The sequence below is a fragment of the Bos taurus genome, chromosome 7 (assembly GCF_002263795.3).
Source record: "Bos taurus isolate L1 Dominette 01449 registration number 42190680 breed Hereford chromosome 7, ARS-UCD2.0, whole genome shotgun sequence".
Classification (NCBI taxonomy): Eukaryota; Metazoa; Chordata; class Mammalia; order Artiodactyla; family Bovidae; genus Bos; species Bos taurus.
In genome coordinates this window covers 87775861-87793953 of record NC_037334.1, presented here as the reverse complement: position 1 = coordinate 87793953, position 18093 = coordinate 87775861, and the positions used below count along the sequence as shown (strand labels likewise).

Here is an 18093-nt window from a genome sequence, read left to right as displayed (position 1 = left end):
GGAAAAGAATATGTGTGGAAAGTACATGTATATGTATGTGTGTGAAACTGAATCACTTTGCTAGGATTGAATTTTTTTTTTTTTTAAGAAGGAAGAAGTTTGAGGGAGGTTGGAGGTGTGGGGAGATGGGAGAAGGTTTGAATTAGGTATTGCAGAGAACAAGAGAGGGATTGATGAGAACAAACTGGGCATGTTTGGACCTTGTTAAAACCCACCCATTGAAAGTTTGTGATGATAAGATGAATTAAATTTTTTTTTCTAGTGACTTTCCACCGTCACATTTAGTATAGTTAATGCTCTTGAGTTGTTCATTGCCACCCTAGAATTAAAAAACAGGCATACTGCTTTTAGAGCTAGCCAAGCTGGTGTTGTAAGTGTGTTGAATAGAGTAAATCTGGAAAAGGATGGGGGAAAAAAATCACTATTTTCCGCTTCATTTTGGCACACTCAGGTAATAGAGAAGATTTCTTGGAAATAGATTTTGAATGTGTATGTTCCCTAATTTAACTTTTGTTAATATGGATGTGACCCTTGGATAACTTGTAGAGGATTATGAGGTGAGATCCCATATGGCAGAATAATAGGTATTTTGATAGTAAACCCATTTTTCTTACAAAGTATAATTTTCGAAATGTATAGAAAGCTTTTCAGCGGTGTCCTTAAATCTAAATTCATTCATTGTTAAACTCATCTGTTTGTTTCTTTACACAGGGTGTGATAGGTATACAGCTGGTTGTTACCATGGTGATGGCCAGTGCCATGCAGAAGATTCTACCTCACTATTCTCTTGCTCGGTGGCTACTCTGTAATGGCAGGTAAGGCAAGGACAGGCTGATTCTGACTAGTACTTTCTTCTCTGTTTACCAGGCTGATTAACCTCCTAGAAGTTAAGTGCTAATTCCAGTTTTCTAAAAACATGAAAAAGGAAAATTACAAGAAAAATCCAGCTTCCTTATTTCTCTTACTTGAGATAGTAGTAGTTTGTTGAGTACAAAGATAATAGGATGATCATTGTCAAGAATTTAGTCTCTTCTTTCTCTATCCCTTTTTGAACATGGCCACTGGAATTAGCACATGACTTTTCTAGTTACCTTTTTTAAAAAAAGTTGGTCAATAAGAGGAAGTGACTATAAATTGAAGTGCTTAAATTTTCACCATTGTTGGAAAAAATGACTCAAAGCACCTGCCCTATTACTGGTGACTTAGTTGAGAGTATTATGAGAGTTAGGAGTTCTTTGTTTTACTGTTAATAAATAATTTTAAACTTTAATTTAGCAAAGAGGGGGTGAAGTTGTTTTGTAGGCTTTTAATTTTGTTTAGTGCACTATAAGCTTACTACTACTACTGGCCCCTGATGGAGAAGAACTAAGTTACCTTGCTGAAAGTTAAAGAATAAAATAAACAGTCCAGAAGTTAAATACAGATATCAGGAGGCAAAAGCAGTAAAACCCTGCATACAGAAATACATGTCACAATCTTGTGTAATTATGAAAGGCAGATTACAGGTTTGGTACCATGACTATAGTTTTTTTACTACAGTTATTTGTCTCTAATAAATAGATTTTATTATTGATTTGTATATCAGTTTTCTATTGTTTAGACCTTTTAAGTTAGAACCCTGGAGAAGGGAAAGGCTACCCACTCCAGTATTCTGGCCTGGAGAACTCCATGGACTGCATAGTCCATGGGGTCGCAAAGAGTCAGACACGACTGAGCGACTTTCCCTTCACTTTAAGTTAGAAAGCAATGGACAGCTATTATCTTCCTAATGATTTCATATACTGCAAGACCAATAATAAGCCATTCTATCCACAAAGCTTAATTTATTTTTCAGTTTTAAGTATATTCTTTGTGCTTTATGCTTGTTCCATATCAGTGTTTAAATATAGGAAAATACTATTTAGATTGTCCAAAAAGGTTTTTTGAACACTGATATGTGCACACACACATGTGTATGGAAAGCGTGAGAGAACAGTGGTTTAAAAATATATATTTTTATTAGCAAAGTAAATAATGACTAAAGTTTTAGCAAAGTTAAAACTTCATCAAAGATATTTATAAGTGAAAAAAGTAAATCATCAGTGACTGGTTTTTAACCATGTAGGTTTATACCCTGTGTAGTCTTGCTTACTTGTTTTGCTTAGCAACAACCCTTTTTTGTAGATCATGAAAGGGTGAATATCTGCTGGGCAAATACCATTAATTCTAAATAAATAGAATCTGAATTAATAAACTAGATAAAATACATATTAAGGTAGCTTATTTTCTATTGAGAATTGCACATTTCTGGTTTTGTTTCCAGTGAGTCTCCAGGGAGCCTTCCTATCCTTTTTGGCTTTAAAGATCTTGGCAGTCTTATCCGTTTTTAGGGAGTTTCTATTTTCTAATAGGTAATCTGCAGCCCATTTGTTTCTATAAAACTAAGACTTCCAGAGATTGAAAACTGATTCTCTTTGTTAATTTTGAAATAATATATTATATTTAAAATTGCTTCTTTTTTGACAATTTATCTGTCATGTAAGTATACATATTGCTAATTTGAAGAGGAGCTCAACCTTCAAAAATAAACATGAAGTTGATAAATTTTGTGATCTTGATTTGCTTTTGTAAATAGATTAACTTTAGTGTTAATGGTGTCCCTAATTCCAAATCAGGTTCCAAGGAATACCAATCAGGATTTTCTAGCGATTCTTTTCTGCTACTTTCATTTCCTCTTTGTTTGTTTTGCTCTTTATTCTTAAAATCATCTATTGATATTTTTCTTTAAAATTTTTAAGTCATGAAGCTATATTCTGACTGTTGTTGCCTAATTCTGTTGAATAAGAATGTTGATTTTATCATTTTGAAATAATTACTGTTTTACAAACCTTTTGTGACATGAAATGACACCTTTTTAATATTAAGAAAATCTAAAATATCTTCTAAATTGCTCATGTAAAAATATTGATGAGAAATGACAGTTTATATTTTAAACCATGTGTTGTTGCTGAGTTGAAGAAAGAGAAAGGGAAGAAGATCTGAGGGCGTTCTTTGTCGTTTGTAAAATGCTTGAAGAAATTTAAAGGGAGAAGCTTATGAGAGAACTTTCAAAATTACAGATAGTGTAGGATGGTTTGGGAGTGGCTGTAGTGAAGAGATTTAAGTGAATAGATGGTGTAGATACCACGATAGTTTAATCACAAGTATGACAGAAGAAACTTTAGTTTTGGTATCTGTTGACTTAATATTTTATCATATATTCAGATTGTAAGTATTCATGTTTTTCTTAAAAGTTATGGCTTCTCTTTTTATCACGTTAATTAGCTTCTGTCCATATCTCTCATCAACTTCTGTCTCTTTTAGAATGGAAGGTGTGAAGTGGCACCTGTTTCTATTATGTTGACTTAACAAGTAAGCCTGCTAATTTCCTGAAGTCAGCACCTTGAAGAAATTCGCAGTTTTTGCTTATATATTAGCCTGTTGATTTTTTATATTAAAAAATTGACTAGTTTTCTGACTCTTGGTTGAATAACATTTTTATTTTGTAATTAATATTGTAGATATCTAGGTGTTTTTTTATTAAGTACATAATCTTTAGCCTGGTTCATTTCCGTTAATATTACCTTTACAACGTTAAAGAAACTTTGTATTGGTAGAATTTTTATTTCTGTTACCCCATTTGCATCTCTACACTCTGAACTTGGAAGAAGACATGTATTGGGGTATTTTATGACCTCCGAAATCTCAGTGTCTGAACTTAATAAAAGTTTGTCAGTCACAGACAGGACAGGAATCAAGGTCAAATTAGGGTACCTGAGAGGGGTAGGGCAACTCTCCGTGTAGCTCCTTCACAAAATGATGATTCAAGTGTTACTTAGGGATTCTAGGCTCCTGCTTCTGTTTGTGGCTCCTCTGTTCCTTCTGCTACTTTGGAGTCCTTTTTGTTAGATGCTGTGCCAGTTGAAAAGACCCTGATGGGAAAGATTGAAGGCGAGAGGAGAAGGGGACGACAGCATGAGATGGCTGGATGGCGTCACCGACTCAATGGACATGAGTTTGAGTAAACTCCAGGAGTTGGTGATGGACAGGGAGGCCTGGCATGCTGCAGTCCATGCGGTCACAAAGAGTCGGACACGACTGAGCGACTGAACTGAACTGAACTGTGCCAGTTGGCAAATAAAGAGAGAATGGGCTCTGGTTTTTTCAGGAGATTCTAGGGTCCAGGCTTAGAAGTAGATACATCATTTCTGCCCACATTGTATAGTCTGGAGCCCTGTGACTGGTTCAGACCAAAAGTGCATGGCAGGCTGGGAAATATACTTTTCCTTGTGCTTGGGAAGTAAAAGCAGGATTGGTGAGTGCCTAGTCCTTATGTTGTAGGTAATATTGTCTCCATTTTTAGATGAGAAATTGTAGCTTTACTCATGTTCACGTACTGAAAAGTGAAACAGATCCAGCCTCTTACCCTGGAAATCTGACTCATCGTCTAGTAATTATTTGATGTATGGTTATTCATCAAACTCCAGACCCTTGTCCTGGAATGTACTTAAACCAAATTTTGAATTTGGTGGAGGTAAACTTTTCTACAATCACTGTGACTTCTGCTGGTGGTTTACAGAGTAATTTATTTCAGGTTTTCTTTTTTCTACCTTTTTTCCTAGTGTGCTTAGCCTTCTAGAAGATATCCTCAGATTATAGGAAGTGTATGGTTTCTCTTTACTTACTCTTCTGGCTTCTCTAGGACTATAGACATCTTTTATTCTAAATTTAAAGGCACATCAGGATTTTTCTAATTCCAAAAGCATGCTAAGTGTGAAGTAGAGTTTAAGAAATATCATCTGTTAAAATTATACCTCTCCTCACCATTTGAGATTAAATGTGTTTCACATTACTAAGTCATAATTATTTTGTATTCCATCCTTCTACTTTTTTATAGTAGAAAAATGTTTTTCTCCTAGAAAATGTTATTCTCCTTTTTTTACATGCCTTTTTATTAGACTGTTGAGGCATTCCTGCTTTAATAAGAATTTATGAAACAAGATCTTGCTGTTACCTGTGAGCAAATTACTAACCTTGAAGAACTCAGATGTGGCGTCTAGTGCTCAGGTTGCCCTTCCCATCTCTTCCTCTCCAAAGGAAAGAAGGATTGTGGGAAGTTGGTTTCTCTGTACCTTTACTCTGATCATTTGTTATAACCATTGCTCAGATCACCTACAGATGTTAGTTCTTTATCGTGTCCAGCATACCACTGCTTCGTAGCCAGAGTATTCTCTACTTTCTGTTGTAATTAAAGTTCCTTTTTGTTTTGAAGTTTGCTTGGCCCCTCTTTTCATGGAGAGGTAAGTGGTAGGTTACATTCTTTGTACATTTGAATAGTGGGTTTTGCATGAGGAGCAAGATTTGGCTTTTTGTCCTTTATAGCTTCCTTGCTGAACCTGCTTTCTGTGATTGTTCAGCTTAAACCTTATGCATTTTTCTCTCCCCCTTCATCCCCCTAGGCTCTCACTTTGGTCTGATACTTCCCTTCATATGTCCCTGACTCAAAATATATTATGGTTGGATTTATTCTGATTTTGTCTCATCCTGTATTGGGTAAGGGATGTGACAACACCCTGTTCATTTGTTTTTAATTCTTTTTTTGCCTGTTCTTTTTCGCATGTTGCCTGATCCAAGAATTTGCAAATTCCCTTTGGTGAGAGAAACCTACTATTCAAATGCACAGTAGGTGGGACCTATGACCTAAGGGAAAGGTTCAAACCTTCAGCTACTACCCTTACGGAATGCCTGAGTCCTTGCTCTCCGGCCTTAGCTGTCTTAATCCGTTCCAGAATGTCATGATATTCTAGTAAAGTTTCCAATAAGTAACAAGAGAATGTATTAATATATATGTAATAAACTATTTTAGTTACTTGTACTGAAAGATTTCCTAGGTTTTAGGTGGTGTTTGTTTTCTCTCAAGTTTTTTTTCATGTCTAAATTATTACTTTGAGATTTAGAATAGAGACCAAAACTGTGTTATGACCTATCTTGTGAAAGAGTTTTGTATGATTATTTACGTATTAAAGCTGTTTTTAGCTTTCTCTCAGTACCCAGCTTTTCCATATTTGTTCATGTTATGATTTTCATTTTAAATTTCTTAAATTTTTACTTCTAAAATTTTTTTAAGTAGTTCACTTTAAATAGCATTACTGCTTAATTTTTTTTTTTTTAATGAATCTAGGTCAATGCATTCTGTATTTTGTAGTATTTTTTTTTTTAGTGGTCTTTGAAACTGCCTGATTTGTTTGTAGCCTGATATTATTTTATAAAAGAGGTTTATGTAAGAAAATTACTGAAAAATTATTTCAGTGATTTAGTGGAGTTTAACACAGTTGGCTTTGTTATCTGAGACACTGTTTACTGAATTAAAGTGAAAGTAGCCAAAGTAAATGTCAGAAGATACAGTTTAACTTAAATGCAAAAGGTTCAGTTTTGTTGTAAATTCTATTAATACTTACTTTTTAAAAAAAATTATTATTAGCATAATACGTGCTTGTGATGTAGAAAAAGACAATAAATTAATAAGGAAAAAATAAGAGATAACAAACTGTATTCCTTTCAGCTAAAGACAGTCTCTGTGTAAATTTTGTTGTATTTCCTTCTAATCTTTTCATATTTCCCCCTCATGGATGTGATTATTCTATGTGTAATTTTACATCATGCTTCTTTTAATTAACATGAAGCATTTGTCTTTAATTGTATTTTTGTAACCATTATTCTTAATATCACGTATAAGACTAATAAACTTTTATATCTGTCTTCTAAGCCCATATTTGAAAGGCCTAGTGCATCAGGCCAATTATTGCAAAATTCAGGCTCAGATTGAAGAAAGTAGGGAAAACCACTAGGTCATTCAGGTATGACCTAAATCAAATCCCTTATGATTATATTTTTATTTTCTAGTGTTCCCCTTACAAATTGTTGATTTGGAGATGATCTGTGATGTATATGTGAAAATAAATCTTGAATAATGTTGATAATGCCATTTATCATGTTTTAAAAATAGTCCACAGAAATGTTGTTGCCTTACGACATTTAACCTCTCATACAGAGAGTGACTATATGCAGCTTTTTTTAGTTGGATGCCACATCCAAAGACTCATGGCAATATGTTACGTGACAGGTTAAAGCAAAATAAAACAAACAAGAAAACCTGTGAATTTACTATGGAACTATATATGATGTTATATATTTACAGGAATTTGATATTTGGAGAGAAGAAAGTACATTCAGCCCTTTGTATCTGCATATCCATGAATTCAACCAAAGGATGGAAAATATTTGAAAAAAAAAAAATTCTGTGAAGTTCCAGAAAACAAACTTGAATTTTCCATTCTTCTTCAATTATTTACATAGCACTTACATTATACCTGGGCTTCCCTGGTGGCTCAGACAGTAAAGAATCTGACTGCAATGCATGAGACATGGGTTTGATCCCTGGGTCAGGAAGATCCCCTGGAGAAGGAAGTGGCCACCCATTCCAATATTCTTGCCTGGAGAATCCCATGGACAGAGGGGCCTGGTGGGCTCCAGTCCATGGGATCGCAAAAAATTGAACGCGACTGAGTGACTAACACTATGATTATACAGTGGAGGTGAGGAATAGATTCAAGGGATTACATCTGGTAGACAGAGTGCCTGCAGAACTATGGACGGAGGTTCATAACATTGTACAGGAGGTGGTGGCCAAAACCATCCCAAAGAAAAAGAAATGCAAGAAGGCAAAGTGGTTGTCTCTGGAGGGCTTACAAATAGCTAAGAAAAGAGAAGCGAAAGGCAAAGGAGAAAAGGAACGATACACTCATCTTAATGCAAGTTTTAGAGAATAGCAAGAAGAGATCAGAAAGCCATCTTAAGTGAATAATGCAGATAAATAGAGGTAAACAATAGAATGGGGAAGACTCTAGAGATCTCTTTAAGAAAATTGGAGATACCAAGGGAAGACATTTCATGCAAAGATAGGCACAGTAAAGGACAAAAACCGGCAAGGACCTAACAGAAGCAGAAGAGATTGAGAGGTGGCAAGAATACACAGAAGAACTATACAAAAAAGATCTTAGTGACCCAGATAACCATGATGGTGTGATTGCTCACCTAGAGCCAGACATCCTGGAGTGCGAAGTCAAGTGGGCCTTAGGAAGTGTTACTATGAACAAAGCTAGCAGAGGTGATGGAATTCCAGCTGAGCTATTCCAAATCCTGAAAGATGATGTTGTTAAACACTGTACTTAATATGCCAGCAAATTTGGAAAACTCAGCAGTGGCCACAGAACTGGAAAAGGTCTGTTTTCATTCCAATCCCAAAGAAAGGCAATGCCAAAGAATGTTCAAATTACCATACAGTTGCACTCATTTCACATACTAGCAAGATTATGCTCAAAATCCTTCAAGCTAGGCTTCAGCAGTACATGAACTGAGAACTTCCAGATGCACAACCTGGATTTAGAAAAGGCAAAGGAACCAGAGATCAAAGCGCCAATATATGCCGTATCGTAGAAAAAGCAAGGGAATTCCAAAAACGCATCTGCTTCTCCTTTGACTGTGTGGATGACAACAAACTGTGGAATATTCTTAATAAGATGGGGATGCCAGGCCACCTTACCTGACTCCTGAGAAATCTGTATGCAGGACAAGAAGTAACGAAAAACTGGATATGGAACAATGGACTGGTTCAAAATTGGGAAAGGAGTACATCAAGGCTGTATATTGTCACCCTGCTTATTTAAGTTGTATGCAGAATTCAGTTCAGTTCAGTTGCTCAGTCGTGTTGACTCTTTGTGATCCCATGGACTGCAGCACACCAGGCCACCCTGTCCATCACCAACTCCTGGAGTTTACTCAAACTCATGTCTGTTGAGTTGGTGATACATGAAATACTGGGGTGTATGACTCACAAGCTGGAATCAAGATTCCTGAGAGAAATATCAACAACCTCAGATATGCAGATGATACCTCTCTAATGGCAGAAAGTGAAGAGGAACTAAAGAGCCTCTTGATGAAAGTGAAAGAGGAGAGTGAAAAAGCTGCCTTAAAAGTCAACATTCGAAAAACTAAGATCATGGCATCTGGTCTCATCACTCATGCCACATAAAAGGGGAAATATTGGAAGCAGTGACATTTTATTTTCTTGGGTTTCAAAATCACTGTGGACAATAGTGACTGCAGCCATGAAATTAAAAGATACTTGCTCCTTGGAAGAAAAACTATGACAAAACTAGATAATATATTAAAAAGGAAAAACATTACTTTGCCAACAAAGGTCCATATAGCCAAAACTATGGTTTTTCCAGTAATCACATCCAGTGTGGATATGAATTGTACCATAAAGAAAGCTGAGCACCAAAGAATTGATGCTTTTGAACCTTGGTGTTGGAGAAGACTCCTGCAAGTCCCTTGGATTGCAAAGAGATCAAACCAGTCAATCCTAAAGGAAATCAACCCTGAATATTCATTGGAAGGACTGGTGTTGAAGCTGAAGCTCCACTACTTTGGCCACCTGATGCGAAGAGGAAAAGACCCTAATGCTAGAAAAGATTCAGGGCGAGAGGAGAAGGGGGCAACAGGGCGAGATGGTTGGATGGCGTCACTGACTCAGTGGACATGATATTGAGCCAACTCAGGGAGATGATGAGGAACAGGGAAGCCTGGCATGCTGCAGTTCATGGGGTCACAAAGAGTCTGACACGACTTCACGACTGATGAATGACGATAAATTGCATCATGGGAAGCAGGTTCCAAGTCATTTTGCAAAGGAAAAGACCAAAAATTTAGGTCAAAACTTAAAGTATGCTAGATAGGAATCATATGAAATCAAATTCTATGAAGCAGTGGCTATTGAAGAAAAGTGTGTAACTATACTTTTATTAATAGGTTTTCCTTTGTTTTCACATCCTTCGATGGCTCCTCCATGCAGCCTGGAAGTCTTGTGTGTTGTACTTCTCAGCCAGCTTTTTCAGCCCCAGACCTCTCTTCATTTACACATTCCTGCCTCAGCCTCACTCTAAGCTCTTAAAGCAGGAACCTCTCTCTCTCTCATCTTCATGCCGTCAAAGCCCTAGCCCTAGGTGCATGTGCAGCTTCTCTTTGTTTTTTATTTTTGTTCTCCCTCTCATCTTCATGCCACTTATGTTTTTTGTTTTTTACTGTTTACATATTTTAATTTTGGCCTATGGAGGATATCTCTTGCTATCAAGACCCAATAGCTTCATTTGTGGGCTGTACCCCATCCCCTCTAACCTTCACTCAGACTTGGCTTCTTTGGCCATTTCCCATCTCTGTGCCATTAATTGCTTTATATCTGTAGGACTATTCCTATTAATGCACACACACATTTTTAAAATGTTTCCCATTAAAAATAATAACAACAAATAAACAAATAAAGAGTCACAACTCTGCCTCCCTTCCTTTTTAAATGGCAAAGCCCCTCCCATATCCATTCCTTAGGTTTGGGTTATTTCCCTGTTTTTACTTCAGTGCTGAATTTGTACATACTTGTTCTCATAAACTCAGTTTTCCCGCTTCCTTATTAACTCTTTAGCCTTCTACTATGTTTTATGTTACTGTTAGGTGATCTTATTAATGCCTATGGATTTAAATACCAAAATTACAGGTATTTAGAAAAATGGATTCACACAATTAAATCTGAGAATATTTTAGAAGAAAATAGATCCTAGAAAATGTAGGGGTCTTAAAATATTTCATTATTGTAGGACTGTAAATGTAACTTAAGTTTTCCTGTAGTACTAAGATTCTTTCACTGAGAATTATTTCCTCAAAGAAATAAACAACTAATTTTAGGCTTTATAAATGAGTTATTGCTTATGTGTTCTCCTAAATGTTATATACTCAGTCCTCATTATTTGTAGATTCTGTACTTGTGATTTGCCTAATTGCTAAAATTTATTTGTAATCCCAAAAGTCGTACTCGTGGTGCTTTTGAAGTCATTTATAGAAATATATACAGAGTGGTACAAAATTTGGGTAGCTTGTTCCCAGCTGAGGCCTAGGTTCCCAGCTGAAGCCTTCTTGTTGTACGTCTCATAATGTAATCAGGTGTCCTTTTGTGGTCTAACTAGTCCATCTTTATACATTTTTGCTTTTTTGGTGACTTTGCTATTCAAAATGGCCCCCAAGTATAGTGCTGCAGTGCTTGCTATCTAGTGTTCCTAAGCTCAAGAAGGTTATGATGTGCCCTATGGAGAAAATTCACTAGTATTCACAGATACCAGGAAAATACTATACTTAAGATTACAGTTATTAGATAAGTTTTGTTCACACCTGAGTTTTATTACTGTTGACCATGAATTTAATATTAGTGAATCAATAGTATATATTAAGGTATCTTTAAACAGAAACACACATAAAACAAGGGTTTGTATTGATTGATTGAAGATGTTGTGACTTGGAGGCTCATGGGAACCTAACCGTGTATTTCCCCTAGGAGCAATGGTTCAGTGTTCGTGGCGACTTTATAGAGCATAACTATCGCGAATAATGAGAATCAACTGTAAGTTAAAATTCTGGACTTTGAGTGAAATTTCAGGAAGTGCCTCCTTATCCATGTTAAGTATAGTTTAGGGCATTTTGGGTTGGGATATATATATATTTTATTTTAAAACCCTTAAGAGGAGAACTGCATTCATTCATTGATCCTTTTTGAGCACTTACTATATGCCAGTAACTGTACTAGTTTTGAAGTATACAGGAACAAGTAAGTCACAAAATCTTTACTCCACAGATCTATCAGCTAGAGGAATATTCCGTTTTACCCCAATCAGTCTGGTACCAACTGCAGTTCAATTTTGACACTAGCTACCTGGAGTTAGCTCAGATTCCATTGGTTAAAGGCAAAATCCTCCATAAGAATGCACAGGCTTTGGATGCCAGCTGCAAGTTCTTGGAATCCCTGAGCCATACTTTTGAAAACCAGCATTTCCATGACCCCGTCAGGTTCAGTAATTCTGTATAACAATTAGAACCAAAGAAAGTGCAGTGGTTACAGTTACATTAATATAAAGATTACACATTGGACGAGGTTTGGGAAGGAGCACAGCGTTTCCATGTCCTCTCCCTGCGGAATCAGGACATGTCACCCTCCAGGTACTTCAGTATGTTTAACAGCTAGGAAGCTCCTCGGAGCTTCGGTGTCTAGAGATTTTATGGAGTTTCATTACATAGGCGCGATTTTAATCATTGGCCGCATGATTGAAACTTAATCTTCAACACCCTTCCCATTCCTGGAGGTCAGCTGGCTGAAAGTTCCAGTTCTAATTGGGTGGTATTTCTGGTGACCCACCTCCATCCTGAAGCTATAAGTAGGGCAGTAACCAGATGTATTCTTTATTATACCACAGAGAGATCGCCTTATAAAGCATCAAAGTAAATTAGAAGTTTGCCAATAGCAGCACAGGTATTTCAAGCAGAGGGAAGGATATATGCAAAAATGCCAAGGGATGAAAGAATTTGTGGAATAAATGTCACTTAGTCTAGGTAGAAGGTCATGTTCAAAAGGGTGGTTCTTTTTGTAATTGGAGGATAATTGCTCTACAATATCATGTTAGTTTCTGCCTACATCAACATTAATCAGCCATAGGTGTACTTATGTCCCCTCCCTCTGGATCCTCCCATCCCCAAAAAGGGAATTCTTGAGTCTGATGAAGTAGACAGTAGATTGTGAAAGGCTATTAAAATAAGAGGTCACAAACTCTATATATGGCATTGTAATGTGTATTTTAGCTTTAATGCAAATGTTTAAACATATACAAAGAACAGACAGAATGATACCATGAATATATAACAAGTATAATGAGCTCCCGTGTAGTCATTACAATAGCTGGTGGCCAGTTTGTTTCATCTGTACTCCCTTCCTCTCTTCCCCCAACATTATTTTGTAGCAAATATTATTATTTCATTCATAGATATTTCAGTGTATATCTCTAAAATATATGAACTTTTAAAAAGTTACTGTAATCCCATTATCACAGCTAAAAAATTTTTTAACAGTTTCTTTATATCACTAAATATTTGGTCATTACTCACATTACCAGTTCAGCAATATTTTTAAAACAGAAAATCAGCAGTAGCATTTTTTAAAAATTGAGGTATTTCACTTTAAAAATCTAGATTTTTGTGGTTGAAAAATTGGAAGATCTTTCAATATGAAGTGTCTTGTTTCTTTTTCACAACAGGATATTGGTTGGTATCCTTTGCTTAGCTGTCTTACTCACTTGTTTACTCTGTGAGGAGTCTTGGAAAGGATTTATGCAGGCATATATGCCTTGATAGGATTTGCATTATGGAAAAAAATAAATGTGGGATTAGAATGCGTTTAGGAGAGTCTAGGGGAAAAGAAGAGTTTTGCCATAGTCAGCTAGAAAGGAAGATACGCTGAACTGAGGTCCTTTCAGGAAGTAGGCAAGTTTGGAACTTTTAAGAGTTAAAGAACAGAATTAATGCTAATATATGGAAAGGGCATGTTGAAGGTAAAACCCAAATATCAAACTTAGGTGGCTGACAGATAGGAAGTTCAGGTGAGACAGGAAATTGTGAATAAGAAGGTGGGTGCTTGGGAAGGAATAAATGACTTGTCTAGATATTTTGACTGGGTAGTGGAGGTAAATACAATCACATGTTTTTGGAGCCCTAACCAAAAAGTCATGTATACAGGATGCGAGAGTTGGATTGTGAAGAAAGCTGAGCGCCGAAGAATTGATGCTTTTGAGCTGTGGTGTTGGAGAAGACTCTTGAGAGTCCCTTGGACTACAAGGAGATCCAACCAGTCCATTCTAAAGGAGATCAGCCCTGGGATTTCTTTGGAAGGACTGATGCTAAAGCTGAAACTCCAGTACTTTGGCCACATCATGCGAAGAGTTGACTCATTGGAAAAGACTCTGATGCTGGGAGGGATTGGGGGTAGGAGGGAGATGGCTGGATGGCATCACCGACTCAATGGATGTGAGTTTGAGTGAACTCCAGGAGATGGTGATGGACAGGAAGGCCTGGCGTGCTGCGATTCATGGGGTCGCAAAGAGTCTGACATGACTGAGCGACTGAACTGAACTGAACTGAACCAAAGAGGGTTAGATGTGGTTAAGAGTAAAGGGTTTTGTTAATACAGCAATTCACTCTAATTCTTACATCAAGTTTGAAAATTCTCCAGCTAAATTAAGGAAGGAAAGAAGAGCAAAGACTACTTGTAGTTTTGGGGGCATTCAGAGGACTCTTTTTAAGACAAATAACAATTCCTTATTAAATTAAAAGAAATTAAAAGACGCTTACTCCTTGGAAGGAAAGTTATGACCAACCTAGATAGCATATTCAAAAGCAGAGACATTACTTTGCCAACAAAGGTTCGTCTAGTCAAGGCTTTGGTTTTTCCTGTGGTCATGTATGGATGTGAGAGTTGGCCTGTGAAGAAGGCTGAGCACCGAAGAATTGATGCTTTTGAACTGTGGTGTTGGAGAAGACTCTTGAGAGTCCTTTGGACTGCAAGGAGATCCAACCAGTCCATTCTGAAGGAGATCAGCCCTGGGATTTCTTTGGAAGGAATGATGCTAAAGCTGAAACTCCAGTACTTTGGCCACCTCATGCGAAGAGTTGACTCATTGGAAAAGACTCTGATGCTGGGAGGGATTGGGGGCAGGAGGAAAAGGGGACCACAGAGGATGAGATGGCTGGATGGCATCACTGACTCCATGGACGTGAGTCTCCATGACTCCGGGAGTTGGTGATGGACAGGGAGGCCTGGTGTGCTGCGATTCATGGGGTCGCAAAGAGTTGGACATGACTGAGCGACTGAACTGAACTGAACATTTCCTTCTGTGTAAATGAAGGATGGGTAGAGAGAATTTGAATGTGTTCCTGCAAGCTTGCCTGCAAAGTTCACACCCTTTATTGTTAAAGTAAGAAAGTAGGATCTTAATATATATTCATAGTGTATCAGTTGTAAGAGAAATACCTACAGACAACATTGTAGAGTCTGGCATCTAGTAAGTGCTTGGTGGGTGTTTGTTGAATTTGAATCTAAACCTTTTAAGGCTTAAGCAGTCGGATCTGTTCAGGTTAGAGTTTTTCACCTGATATTTCCCTGCAGTGTCTTCCCAATTAGGAAACTCAATAAATGTTTGTAGAGTAAGTGAATAATTCTGGAGGTTTTAATTCTTTATTTAAAAAGAATTAAATTTTTTTCTTAGTTTGAGATGGTATCAACATCCTACGGAAGAAGAATTAAGAATTCTTGCAGGAAAGCAGCAAAAAGGGAAAAGCAGAAAAGATAGGTAAGTTATATTGTTCAGTTTGTAAAGTGTTAAATATTTTACAGAATTTATGGTAATGTATTTTGATACTTTGGTTAAAGTAACATATACTGATTATGCTATAAACAATTGGAAAATCTGAAATCAAAATCCATGATCTAAAATAATATTGAATTGCCCTTTAAGAGCACCCAATATGTAGTAATCTAATATATAAACACAAAAATGATAATTTTACTTGAAATTGTTAGTGGGGGGTTGAGAGACCCATAACTCATGTCTTTGCAACTCATTTAAAGATACCAGGTGGTTTGGGTTCTTTTCCAGATTTTGCTACCACCCAGAAATTGGGCAAATTCAGTTGCTTTTTACCTCTTTTCTCTCTCTTTTTTTTTTTTAATAAAAGGGGTGAACACTGTAACTTCTTAGATCCTGTACAGGCTCTTAAATATTATATTTAAAGTTTATGGAGAAAATTGCCTATTAATAAACCTCACTGAATAGACTCCAGCAGCCTCATCTGTGAAGGAGAAGGACCAAACAGTAATTTTGAAAGATTCTTCCAGCTTTAAAATTTTATGTCCTTATTTATATTGAATCTTCATAGAAAGTATATGTCAGTTAGCCTCTCTAAATGGGCCTTAGTTTCCTTAACTGGGGAGAACGTCTTAGGATCTGAATCTGTGATTCTAATATATTTTAAAATGTCGGTGACAACATTATCACCAATTCCTCGTGTATATCATAAAAATTATATTAATGTGGGTGAATAGATTTATAGAGACTGAAAAGTTTTTTTGAACATTAATGATTATTTGAAATTGGAAGTTTGAAAAGTCTTGTCTTTTCTGATTTGGCCACGATTTTCTTTTTCACTTATCATTACAAATACACCTTGAAGGTCATTGGAATATTAAGTGTAAATCCTCCTTCTTTGTATTCCAGTGGTTATATTCTTTAATAAAATATTTCTGTCAAATATTAAAAATTTCAAAGCACTTTTATGCAGTCTTGTTTAATCATGCAATAACCCTAAATATTCATTATTAATTTATATTTTGCTAGTAAGGAAGGTGTTGCTTAGAGGTGTTAAATGAATTGCTCGAGTTCACATAGCTATTAGAGTCAGAATTTTAATCCAGGTCAATTTTTAGTTTCTACATTTCCTTTTAACTACTCTGCATTTGCCTCTCACAACTACCATGGTCAACATTTGTGAGCTTAGGTAGTATAGTATTTATTTTATAAACATTTGAATTTTTATTATATGCCTTGTACCCAATAATTTTGTTATTTTTATAATAATTTTTATATTTTGAAAATGCTTTACATTTACAAAAAGATACATTAACAGCACTATCCTGTTTTAGTAGCAGTAGTTATTATTTGATTTATTGACATGAATTAAAATTTTTATTGAGGTTTTCTCAGTTTATACTTATTAAAGGGTAAATACAAAGTCATTTCTTGGTGTTATAATTATTGTTACTGAAACTTAGTTTATTGCTTTTGATTTATGTTTGATTGTGTTTAAAAATTAAATTTGGAAATAAAACACATGCACCTGAAGAATTCTCTTGTTTTCCTCCACCCGTGATTCTTTGTAAGAGCAGCTCTGAACTGGCCTTGCACGTTTCTGAATTTCTCATGCAAATAAATCTTCATATATATTTTCAGTTCTGATTTGTTTATAGCTACAGGTCTGTGTATATGTTTGTATGTGTGTATGTGTATAATTTCAGAGTGAAATGCATTTTGTCTTCATTTCCTTTTACTTGTGTGCCTCAGGAACGAGATGTTAGGGCTGTCTTTAAATCCCAGAAGAGAGCAGGAAAAAGGGGTGAGATGGTAAGCTAGCAGTCAAGGTTTTGTTTCTGTCACTAGTATAGGTAACTCTTCTGTTAATCTGTGTGTTCTCTTAATAATTTACATCCATATTTTGTAGTTCCCCTTTTGAAATCTACTTTTTAGTGCCTTACCTCCTTTTTGATAAAATATGAGAACTTCTGCCTCTTTTTCGCTGTGAAATATATAACCTCATTTGTAGTTAGTTTGATACAAACACTTGAATAACAGTGAGGGTAACCTGTTTTTTGTGTCACTTGTCTGATTTTTATAGGAAATATAATGGTCACATTGAAAGTAAGCCACTAACCATTCCAAAGGATATTGATCTCCATCTAGAAACAAAGTCAGTTACAGAAGTGGATACTTTAGGTAAGGGAAATCTGGGTAAAGTGTTCTGTAAATCTCAGTTTTATATTATGCTAGTGAAAGTACTTGAATTTATCTTTTGTTGTTAGATTCTTTTGTTTTCCTAATCATTAAGTCCATTATACAGACTGAAATCTTTTTCAGAGCTAAGAAGCTCAAAATGACTTCATCTGAATTGAATTTGTTTTTCTATCCACCTAACTTATAGTAAGCCTTATTTTTCCCCATTTTTCAGAAGAGGCCGTCTTATGCAAGTTTGTTACACAGTTTTTGTAAATGCTGAGGTTACCGTTTTTACTATCTCAAATTCTAAGTTGCCATCTGTTATCAGTTTTCATGTTTTATAATGTTGCTTGTAGAAAGGCATCTGTATGTTTGTATTAAACTACCTATATTTAAAGCAATTCAACCTTATGTTACACTTAGTAGAAAGGAAAATGGTTTTAGGATGATGAATTGGATTAGAAATAGAAAACTTTACTTATTCAAGATTTTATTGGATATCTCTGAATAAGTTACTCAATTTTCCCCCTGTATATTAGTGTTTAAAATTATGTAATAACTATAATGATTTTAAATTTAAAGTGAAATTTATATGAAATTATTC

At 35.8% G+C, this 18093-nt stretch overlaps 1 protein-coding gene across 4 annotated transcripts in view; it reads left to right on the top strand.

The window, feature by feature from the left end:
* TMEM161B (transmembrane protein 161B) overlaps positions 1-18093 on the top strand; it is a 78359-nt gene that overhangs the window by 23599 nt on the left and 36667 nt on the right. For 2 of the 4 annotated variants that reach the window (XM_024994074.2, XM_024994072.2), the window contains exons 1-3: positions 729-815; positions 11459-11524; positions 15210-15293. Coding sequence is in view for 1 of the 4 variants with exons in the window: in NM_001205673.1 (NP_001192602.1) it covers positions 712-815; positions 15210-15293; positions 17392-17489 (286 nt within the window). In the remaining 3 variants the exon portion in view is untranslated. Of the gene's footprint in view, positions 1-711; positions 816-11458; positions 11525-15209; positions 15294-17391; positions 17490-18093 lie in introns of those variants that run through there. The other 2 variants (NM_001205673.1, XM_059888060.1) reach the window with 2 other exon arrangements.